At 51.3% G+C, this 10,372-nt stretch overlaps 1 protein-coding gene and 1 long non-coding RNA gene across 2 annotated transcripts; one reads left to right on the top strand and one right to left on the bottom strand.

The window, feature by feature from the left end:
• Positions 1–217: 217 nt before the first annotated feature.
• LOC108964908 (uncharacterized) lies at positions 218–6,261 on the bottom strand. The gene is made up of 3 exons (XR_001993020.3): positions 5,925–6,261; positions 5,443–5,532; positions 218–356 (listed from the first exon to the last, which is right to left on the bottom strand). It is a non-coding gene; the product is annotated as an uncharacterized LOC108964908 (long non-coding RNA).
• A 682-nt stretch (positions 6,262–6,943) lies between these two features.
• On the top strand, positions 6,944–9,124 carry HAND2 (heart and neural crest derivatives expressed 2). The gene is made up of 2 exons (XM_030239597.2): positions 6,944–7,523; positions 8,491–9,124. The coding sequence occupies exons 1-2, from the start codon at positions 6,969–6,971 to the stop codon at positions 8,587–8,589; spliced, it is 654 nt and encodes a 217-aa protein (XP_030095457.1). The 5' UTR covers positions 6,944–6,968; the 3' UTR covers positions 8,590–9,124.
• The last annotated feature ends 1,248 nt before the right edge of the window (positions 9,125–10,372 follow it).

The raw sequence follows: 10,372 nt of genomic DNA, 5'->3' as shown, positions 1-10,372 counted from the left end.
GGGGCGCCAGCCTCGGCTCACACGTGAACCTCTGCCTGTTGATTGTATATAAACGTGTGCATGTATATATATATGTATATATATGTATATGTATACACACACCTGGACGGAGATCAAAATAAACTTTTAGGGAATACCTAATAAAAAGTGAGCATTGTCTCTCCCTAGAGGAAAGAAAAGGTGAGCTGCAGAAAAACAAAGTGTTGACTTAGTAAAATAAGTTCTTCAGGGTGATATAAAGTATTTATTTTTGTTGTCGCATTTACACCCACTCCTTTTGGCCGCAGCTCCGTTTCCATCCAAGTCTGGGGAGGTACATGACATTCACCTCTCCGTTTTCCGGCTTCTTAACTTTCCTGAAAAGAAGAATAAATATTTTTTTTTCCCATCTAAAGCGCAGCAAATAAACATTTTGTGTATCCACAAATAGGTTGTATCATCATATCATCTGTAACAACAAATTACGGTATGCGGCAGTGTTTCTAGTAAAATCTCCTGTATTCTGTTTACATTATAGCATTTCTGTTTGTAATTATTTTATTTTAATTTTATGTCACTTTTAACACAAGCCAGACCGGTTTTCCCTCCGTGTTTTGTACACAATGCTCTCTTTCTCGATAAGATGTTCTGTCCTATCTTTTCGCTTTTTTCTTTTAAAAAATGTTTATAGTTCCCCAAGAGCAATTCTCCAATATTTCACTCTTGCATTTTAAGGACTTGTCCCTGTCTTGCTTTATTTGTTTGTGTGAAATTTAGTTTGAAAGGAGATCAGAGAGAGCAGGAGGGGTTTGTAATAAGAGAATGACCAAGTGACCTAAAGGCTGATTATATGTCATTAACTGGAGACTTGGTGTATCCAAATTACCAAAAAGACCTCACTCAGCCAGATCAATTACACCGAGATACGCGTATAGGAATTGCCGTACGGGCTGATGCTTGCAACAAGTGTGCGGCCGACATTTGTAGGACTCAGCTGCTGAATTTTCGGACGAGCCCGTTTGCTGCAGCCCAACCGGGGCAGGCGGGAGCTGGGTGCACCGTAGCAAGTATACGGAGCGAGGGACACCGGCAGGACGACAGCGACATTTTGGGGAGTGTAGTTAGGGCCAAATTGCGGCTAATTTTCACTGCTCCAGAGGGATTTTTCTCTTAAGCCAAGCGAGGTTACCTTTGATCTATGAAGGCTTCCTAAACCCCAGCCTCGTTAAATGGAGACTTTCCATGAAGAATGACAATAGAAGTGTTGATTTTTGTTAACCTAAACACAAAACTATGCCAGCCTAGCCTTCTCCTTCCTCCACCGTCTGAACTTCAGATGCTGAACGACAAAATATTCGTTAATGAAGGCAATTACATTTGCGAGCCATTTCATCAGAGTCGAGCTCGAGAGCAAATTAAGATGTTCTTTCCCGGGAATACAAACAAATATTAAGTGGGAAAATAGCGTGTTTGGCTGTTTGCGTGTTCGTGTTTATACATGAGTGCATGTATAGGAGATGCACGTAACAATTCCAATAAATAGGGACACACTGCGTTCACTGCAGAATTTTGTAAGGACTTTATTAGTATACTTCTGACAAAGAAGGGCTCTTGGTTGGAACTCGTTATGTTTTTCTTTTCTTTCCCTGATTCCTTTCCAGGGTCTAAATGCAACTCTGGATGCTCAGTCACAAATATAAGCAATCCTCGAATAATTGCTTGCACATGCAGTGGTAAAACACGTAGGGTCCCGCACTTGCTGCCAATCATTGAGACTTACGAAATGGTCAGTGTCCTGGTGTCCTTTTTTTTTCTCATCCCTGATCTCCTTTTTTCCTTTTTTCTTTTTTTTCTTTTTTTCTTTTTTCTCTTTTTTTTCTTTTTTTTTTTTTTTTTTTTTTTCCTTTTTTAATACACAACGGCTGCGAGATTATCATGCCTGAAATATGTGGGCGTTCATTACCGATAATAGTAACGTAAACCAGGGTTCCTTCACCTCCAAGGGCAGCGATTAATTCGGGCCTGCTGGGCCCGATCCCGCCCTCTGCCCTGGGCGTTGAAATACAGGTTGTGTGAGCACAAGAGAGGGTGCAAGCCAGGCCCATTAGGCACAAGTCCTTTTCATTAACCCGCACTGACAGGTTGACCTTCAAATCATATTTCTCCGTGCCTCTTTTCAAAAATCCCTTCTCTTGTGTGTTCATGCTCTTTCACGAGCTCCTAAGCAACGCCCCAGATATAGGATGCATGGCATCCCTGGGACACGGGATGCTCCAGCATCCCCGAATCCATCCGAGAATGATACCCCTTTTCTGATACGTTTGGTCCCGGGTCAATGACATCATGCACTCTATAAATTCAAACCCGTCTCGGCTTCTCAAGCCGTGCACCGGGCAGCTGAGCGATGTGATGGGCAGCCGGGAGAAAGGAGAATCGGCACCCCAGTACTTAGGGAGCTGCGGAAAGGAGAGACGCCGAGGGAGCTGCACGGCCAGGGCAGACCCTCAAAAGCAAAGGACGGGGTGTCCTTGGGGTGCTTTCGTGTGTCTGATTATTTCTCGGCTTTAATGGAAATTGTGGAGAGACATCCCGGTGCTGCTGCACGGAGCAGGGATGGGTACGTCTGGCGTCGGTACCGGGCACCTCAGCGGTGACTGCGGCTCCCGCCGCTGCCCTGTCCCCACCGGTTTCGGCCGCTCCTCAAAAGGAAGGTGCGGTCAAGAAGCGAATGAGCCGGCTCGCTGCCCAGGCACCGGTGAGGCGCCTCTCTGCCCCTGGCCTGCTCCTCATAGGGCCTGGCCCAGCGCAGTGTTCCCAGGTCAGCCAGCCAGGGAGTCCCCAGCAGATGTGGGTTTCCGACCACCCAGCGTCGGCATCTCTTCCCCGTTTCCATACGGTTTTCCCCGACTGATTCGGAGAAATTAGCTTAATTTGCAATTTAGCTTAATTCACACAAGCCCGGCGGGGAGGAGGGGGGAGCACAGCTCTATTGTTCTGTTATCCCAACTCCCACCCTACTCTTGGCCCGGAGGAGAGAAGTGACCTGGCGATAAGCGGCCCGGCGGCGACTGAGCGCCGGGGCATGGCAGCGGGTGGCCCCGGCGGCGCGGAGCGGGCGCCCGGTCCGCCGCCCCCCGCCAGGGCTCCGGCCCCGCTCCCCGAGCACCCACAGGGGGGCAAGGGCAGCCCCTTCCTCTCTCTCGGCCCCGCGGAGGGCTGCCGGGCTGGAGGGGCGAGAACCGCAGGGCACAACCTAATGATACAGCCCTCCCACATACCGATTCCCGAGAAAATAAAAGAAAATAAATTTTTAAAAGCGGGTAGAGGAAGAGAAAACCAGCCTCGGCACAGTCTCCACCAAAATTACTTTATTATAGCAAGTTAGGAGAGTCCTGTTTGGCAGCAGAATCCAAATAAATCGCCGCCTAACATGCAACTATTTTGGCAGAGAAATAAAGTGACATAAGACTAGGGTTTCTTTTTCTTTTTTTGTTTCCTTGTTTTTTGGGTTTTTTTTTACCATAGGATTTGTGCACAAAAAAAAAAAATTCTAATCAAATCAATAAGTGTAAGATTGGTGAAATGATAGTGCTTTAGCGGACTTGGAACATAGTATCGGGAAAGGTACTTTGAGCTGCAGCATTTTTCAACGCGTGGATCAAACAGAAAAGGCTACGACCCATGATGGGAAAACCTGAGCATTTAAAAGCTGAGGGAGGACAAGAGAGTTGCATTTGCTCTAAAACTCTCTTAATAAAACTCATAAATAACTGCTGAAATAAGAGGGAAATATATATATAAGATCTTTCTGGGTGCTTTATCTAGAGATCCTTTTTCTCCAAAGTTAATTAAGCAATCACGACTCTAGCTTTGGAGACTGGTGTTCTGATCAATATCTCCTGTATATTTTATTACTTTTTCTCTGTCTCATGTTTTCCGTTTCCTTCATCATTGGAGATGTTATCAGAACTGCCGTAGTGTCTTGTCACAGAGACTGTCACAGTTGCAGTCTAACCTGCAATGTATCGCAAAGGTCGTACACAAACAGGGAGAGTGTAAAGGAACACACACCCGTTTGCAAGCCAATATAACTTTCCGGCCTTAACAATGTCCACTTCTTTTTCCCATCAGGAATATATGGCAGCAAAACAAAGCTGGAGAACCGCTGCAAGAAACTGGGTGGATTTCCAAGCTGCGCCCTGCAGACCTATCATCCCAAACGGCGGGGACACAGTGCCTGGCGGCTTCAGGGCTCTGCCTGCACCGTCTGCCCACGGCCTTCCTTACACTTAAAAATTCATTCTGCAGACCCATTCTTTCCTTGGGATAACACAATATATACACGTGTGCTTGTGCATGTATAGATACAGATATCCATCAGCTGGCTGCAAGCATGTGTGTGTACGTATAAGATATATGTGTAGATACATCAATTCTACATCTGGACTAGTTTTTCACTTTCGTACTCAGTTTACACCCAGACGCTCATGCATATGTGTATATGCTTATAAAAACCTACGCCTGCATGTCTGTGCTCCGTGCGCGTCTCCTCTCTAGGTCCGACTCTACGCTCCCCCGTCCTGCCGAACTGCGGGGCCCGCATTCCTCCTCGCCCTCAGTATTCCCCCGACGAAGCAGCCCCCGTGCACCGCAGCAGGCTGCTCCTTGGCGGCCGGCCTCATCGGCGGACACCGTCCACTGCCTGCAGGGCGTTCCCCGCCGAGAGCCGGCAGACCCACTCGCAAAGCCCCCGGGTCCCAACAAACCGCCCTGTACCAAGCAGCCCTCTCCACGCTGGGACCGCCCGAGCTCAGCCTGCCTCCTCTCCCCGGGCATGGAGTTGATTTTCGCCCTCTTCCCACCACCCAGCCCTTCCCCCGAGGTACCCCCACAGCCCCTACAGAGGAGCCGGAGAGCGCGTTAAGCTGCTGCAGAAATTGGACGACAATTCTTGCTGCCTTCTTTAGCAGACTCCTCCATCTCTATCTTTCTCTTTCTTTAATTTATGACCTCTCAGCTCCTGTTGACACAGTTTTCCACACTGCCTATATTGTAGAACTGCATTATAATACACGCCGAATCAGCCTAGGCGTCAGCCAGCACAAATAAGAGTGGGTATTTGGTATTTCGCAGCTATTTAGTAATGCTCGGCTCCATTTGAGGATGACAACAAATGCACCTCGCCTCCGAGTTATCCATGAATTACAGCCTGAGATCCATTTTTCTTTTTAATATCTTCAAGCTTACTAAAGCAAAGCACCTAAATAGCTACAGGAGATTTCCTCCTTGGCCTGGATGCTAAGCAAACATTTAACTACTCCCTTTCGATAACTAAACCTGCTTTCCGCAGATGCTGGTCTTTTTTATTGCAGAAGCAGGAATGCTGAGAAATATTTATATATTTGTTAGTAAAAGCTAGAAAATTAGCTTGGAACATGCCGTAAAAAATATTCGGTTACTTACCGATCATACCAGTTCAAGAAGCATGAGACCAATTTCAGGCGCGAGTCACTCTGGTGAAGGCTGGTGGAGGTGCACAGGGCAGGCAGTAAGCTGGAAAAGAATCAGTAAGAGTCGGACTTATTGTTAATGACTCAAAACAATTCTTACAAAACCATCCCCGTCCAAGCCCCGAGCGCTCCTCTGCCTCGGTCAGCCAGGAGGCGCAGCCCGAGCCAGCCCGTGCTAAGCCGGGTGACAGGCAAGGCAGAGCCCCTTCGCCTCCCTCCTCACGGAAACTGGTGATCTCGTGGTGTGTATTAACCAGCGATACGAGCATGAGCCGGAGCACTGCTGGGGCATGCCTGTAGCAGTCGGGCATCGATGAAGTGCCCTCCGAAGCCGGTTTTATTTGTTCCTCTACCGGACCGGCACAAAGCAACCTCAGAGCCTATCAAGATTTCACATAGACTTTTGCCAAGAAACTTCTGGGATCCATACTGTACCTGGTTTGAGATTATCCGATATTTAAGTTTTAACGAGTTTGTAGGGGGGTTTTTTGTTGTTTGGGGTATATTCTTTTTTTTTTTTTTTTTTTTTTTGAATGCAGATTTTACTGTAAGGCATCTGCTAAACACTTGCATTAACCTCTGCCTCCATGATAATTTTTCCCCCCTTGTTTTAATTACATTAGGGATGCGGAGGGGCAGCCAATCCTAAAAGAGGAGCTCGGCAATTAGCAGAGCGAACATCAAAAAGTTTTATTGCGGAGGGCGGCGGGCTCCGCCCCCGCCCCGGCCATTGGCGGCCGCCGCTTCTGACGACATATATTAACCCGAGCGGCCCTAAACATGTAGCTGTACATGGAGATCGGGCCGGGGAGCCCTGCCAGTGCCCAGCGCCGCGCCGAGCCCCGCCGCCGCCGCCCGCCGCCGCCGCGCCCGGCCGAGCGGCGCGGATGCCCCAGAGGAGCGCCGGGGCGCTGAGCAGCGCGGCGCGGCGGGCAGAGATGAGAGCGCCCGCCCAGCACTGACGGCCCAGCCGCCGCGCAGGGCAGAGCCAGCGCCGCCCGCCCGCCCGCCCCGAGCCGGGGGCGCATGGAGGGGGGCCGCGTGTAAGTACCACCCGGCCGGGCCGCAGCGGACTTGGCGAGAGCAGAGGGAAGCAAGAGGCGAGGAAGATCCCAGGCTGGGAAGCCAAGCCATTTTGTTTTGGTCGACATCTCTCCGTAGTTCTTTTTTTTTTTTTTTTTTTTTTTTTTTCTGTGCGCGCTTCCTCGAAGACCCGGCCCCGGGCGAGGAGGAGGAGGAGGTGGAGGCACAACGCATGAGCGGCGGCGGCGGCGCCCGGGGAGGGGGGATCGCTCGGGCACCCGCGGGGACTCTGCAGCAGCGCCCTATGGAGAGGCAGCGGGCAGCGGGGCAGTGCTGAGGGGTGAGCGGCGGGCAGCATCTCCCGCCGCTGCGACGCGGGTGGGGGGCGGGCGGGGAGGGGAAGCCTTTGTTTTGGGGCCCGGGGGGGGCGGGGGTGGGGTGCTCTAGGGAGCGGGGATGAGTCTAGTGGGCGGCTTCCCCCACCACCCGGTGGTGCACCATGAGGGCTACCCTTTCGCTGCCGCCGCCGCTGCCGCTGCCGCCGCCGCCACCCGCTGTGGCCACGAGGAGAACCCCTACTTCCACGGCTGGCTCATCAGCAGCCACCCGGAGATGTCCCCCCCCGACTACAGCATGGCTCTGTCCTACAGCCCTGAGTACGCCAACGGGGCGCCGGGCATGGACCACTCCCATTACGGGGGGGTGCCGCCTGGGAACGGCCCGCCCGGGCTCGGGGGGCCCCGGCCGGTGAAACGCAGGGGCACGGCGAACCGCAAGGAGCGGCGCAGGACTCAGAGCATCAACAGCGCCTTCGCGGAGCTGAGGGAGTGCATCCCCAACGTGCCCGCAGACACCAAGCTCTCCAAGATCAAAACCCTCCGTCTGGCCACCAGCTATATCGCCTACCTCATGGACCTGCTGGCGAAGGACGACCAGAACGGGGAGGCGGAGGCTTTCAAGGCAGAGATCAAGAAGACAGACGTGAAGGAAGAGAAGAGGAAGAAAGAGCTGGTCAGTGCTTCGGAGCGGGACGGGGCGGGACGGGGCGGGGGAGCCGCGGAGGGGAGGCTGCTCGGTCGCCCGCCGGCGTCCCATCAGAGCGCACCCGGCTCCTCGCTGGGCAGGGTCGCCTGGGAATGTCCCTGGAGGACACCTCGGTCCCAGCGGTCCCTGGCCGTAGCTGCGGGCCGAAAGCGGGACCGTGCACAGCCGCGAGCGGCCGTCCGCCTCCGGATCCGACCCGGAGGCTGAGAGCAGCCGCGGGGAAAAGGCTGCCACAGTAGGTGCCCCCGGGGAGGTTATTCCCGGGCTGCTGCTTGTCCTGTATCCCAAGGCGTGATCTCGCAGGAGGCAAGCCTCTACTCTCTTAAGTAAAAATGTGGAGGCATGATTACCTGCTAAGCCCAGCCCAGCTTTAAGCCTTCGGCAAGTCCGAGGCTCGCAGCGAGAGGCTTTCCTGTCTCTGCGCTTCAACTTTTTCGATTTTTAACGGGAGAGTCGGTTTAGGCCAGGCAGCGCAAACCCAATTTCGTGCAGGCCCCATGGCGCGCTCGCGTGTGATTGATTCCCGCATATGTTACCGGCCGCAAACCCGACGCTTTGCCCCGGTACGTGCCGGAGGCCAGCTTCTCCCTGCACCCAGGGAGGGGATAGTTTAGGGGGGCCTTATCCCAATCTCCGTGGATGGCTGACGCTTCTCAGCCTCCAGCCCCTCTCTCAGGCTGCGACAGAGCAGCGGGGTGGCACGGAGTGGGAATTGGCCTGCCACGGGCGGCGGCTTCTCCCGCGGCGAGATGCTGTGGAGGTCCCCGTTATGTCTCTCGAAGCCCGCAGGCCTCGATGAGCTCGGGTACCCTCGTAGTTTTCGATCTTGAAGCAGAGCAGATGCGACCTAGAAAGGGGAGGAATATATCTAACTTTTTTTTCTCTCCTCTCCCCCTTCTGTTTCTCTCTCTCCCCTCGCATCCTGTCTCCCCAGAACGAAATCTTGAAAAGCACAGTTAGCAGCAACGATAAGAAAACCAAAGGGAGGACTGGCTGGCCGCAGCATGTCTGGGCTTTGGAGCTCAAGCAGTGAGCACGACAGGACTGGAGGAGCCGTCCTCTTAGTCTCGGTAGTGAGCTCTCCTCTGAGGACTCTTTGTATTTGGAATAATCCAGTTTATTTATGTGCAATTTCTCCCCCAACCCCCCAAAATGTGGATATTTGAAGGAGAGGGAAAAAGCATTCCATATATGAAGAGGAAACTCCAGCTTGGTAAGGGGTAATGTCTCTAAATGTTTCGTGAATGTTATTTGCTCTGTATAAAACACGTGGGGAAAACAGAACCATAGAAAAGGAAAAAAAAAATCCCTCCCTGGCATTAGTGTGTATGTGAAGTGTATCTTTAATACTTGGCCTTTTGGATATAAATATTCATGGGATTATAAAGCTATATTTCAACAGAAGCAGTTGCACCAATGTTTCGATTGACTCGGTATTTAGTGTTGTAATTTTGTTGTGGTCGTTCAGTATTTGAAGATGTTTTCAACAGTTATTGGTTATGTGCACTTCCGTCCGTAAGGGAAAAAGTGGAATCTAATTAATAATGAAGGTGTAAACGTTGTAAGTACTCAATAAACCACTGTGTGTGTTTTTTACAAAACAAAAGAAAAAAAAAGAAAAAGAAAAAAAAAAGAAAATCCAAATCTTTTTATGTTTTATACCTCAAAATGTTTTGAATAACAGCGTTGTTTATGGCTTTTTTTTTCATAATATTTAAAATATTCGGAAGTAAACTAAATTATAAAGATGCCTCCTAATTTTATTTTTAAGCGAGTGACTGAATGAAAGGAGGGGTAGAGGGAGGGATCTCTCAGCGCCGTGAGTGTTGAACAGAAACCGGCAGTTCATCCGAATAGGAATTCCTTGTGGTGGTGTTCTCCATGCAGGAGACCTACTGCGAACGGGAAATGGACAAGGGTGCAAACCCCGGGCGGGTCAGGAGCAGCAGAGCCGCGCGGTTTTCGTGCCGGCGGAGCCCGGGCGGCCGCGGTGCCAGGCGCGGGCCCGCAGCGGGGGCGGCCTCCCGGAGAGGGGCCGGAGGCAGGCGAGGGAGGCTGGCGAGCTTTGCTCGGAGTGATTATGTAGCAGGTAATTTTACGTCAAGGAAGAAAGAGCGAACAAGGCAAGGGATTTGCGGGGGTCTGCGGGGGGAGGTGGGGAGGGTGTGCTGTAGGGAATAGGTAAGATTTACAATGAGCTACGATGAACTTAATATTAACTTTGTGGTTCCTAAAACTCTCCAGGGTTGCACGTTTCCAGTACGCCACAGAGAGTATAATTAGTTTTAACCTTTTTTATCCAGCTGCAAACTGGCTCTTTTTATACGTTTATTACTTCATCAACAGGATCTTCCTTCCCTTAAATATTTTGCCCCGTCTATCGACTCCTTTACAAGGATCCCTGTGCCAGTCTGGTGACTTTTCTGCTCCCCCGTACCAGGGCGAGCTGCAGAGTTCAATGCTGGGAAATGCATGGCATCCTTCTGTATCGTAGGCACGCAAGGAAAAAAATGAATGGTTTTGACCAAAGGAAGTGGTCTAGGTATTTTTGTCCATTCCTGATTAAGGGCAATGTTTTCCACCTTTTCCATAATAATATTAGGGCTTGTATTTTAAACTTTTACACAAATCACCTCTACTTAAACCAGGCTGGGGGTCTCTCTCCAGGTCCAGGGCTGCATACCTGCCGGCCTTCCCGTGCCACCGCGCCTAAGGAAGTGGTTCCCAACCAGACCCATCAGTAAGCGTAGGTAGATGTGCAATTGCCCATAAAAAGATAAGGGAGCCCCTGCGCCGTTTCGCCGCCCCTGCTGACA

This window comes from Serinus canaria, chromosome 4 (assembly GCF_022539315.1).
Source record: "Serinus canaria isolate serCan28SL12 chromosome 4, serCan2020, whole genome shotgun sequence".
NCBI lineage: Eukaryota > Metazoa > Chordata > Aves > Passeriformes > Fringillidae > Serinus > Serinus canaria.
Note: the sequence above shows the minus strand (reverse complement) of the source record. Positions and strands in the feature narration are given on the sequence as shown.

What these genes read in the sequence shown, in the direction of transcription:
- HAND2 (XM_030239597.2), top strand. Translation starts at nt 6,969, where the DNA reads ATGAGTCTAGTGGGCGGCTTCCCCCACCACCCGGTGGTGCACCATGAG. An exon ending in AGAAGAGGAAGAAAGAGCTG is followed by an intron (nt 7,524 to 8,490) that starts GTCAGTGCTTCG and finishes CTGTCTCCCCAG; the next exon opens with AACGAAATCTTGAAAAGCAC.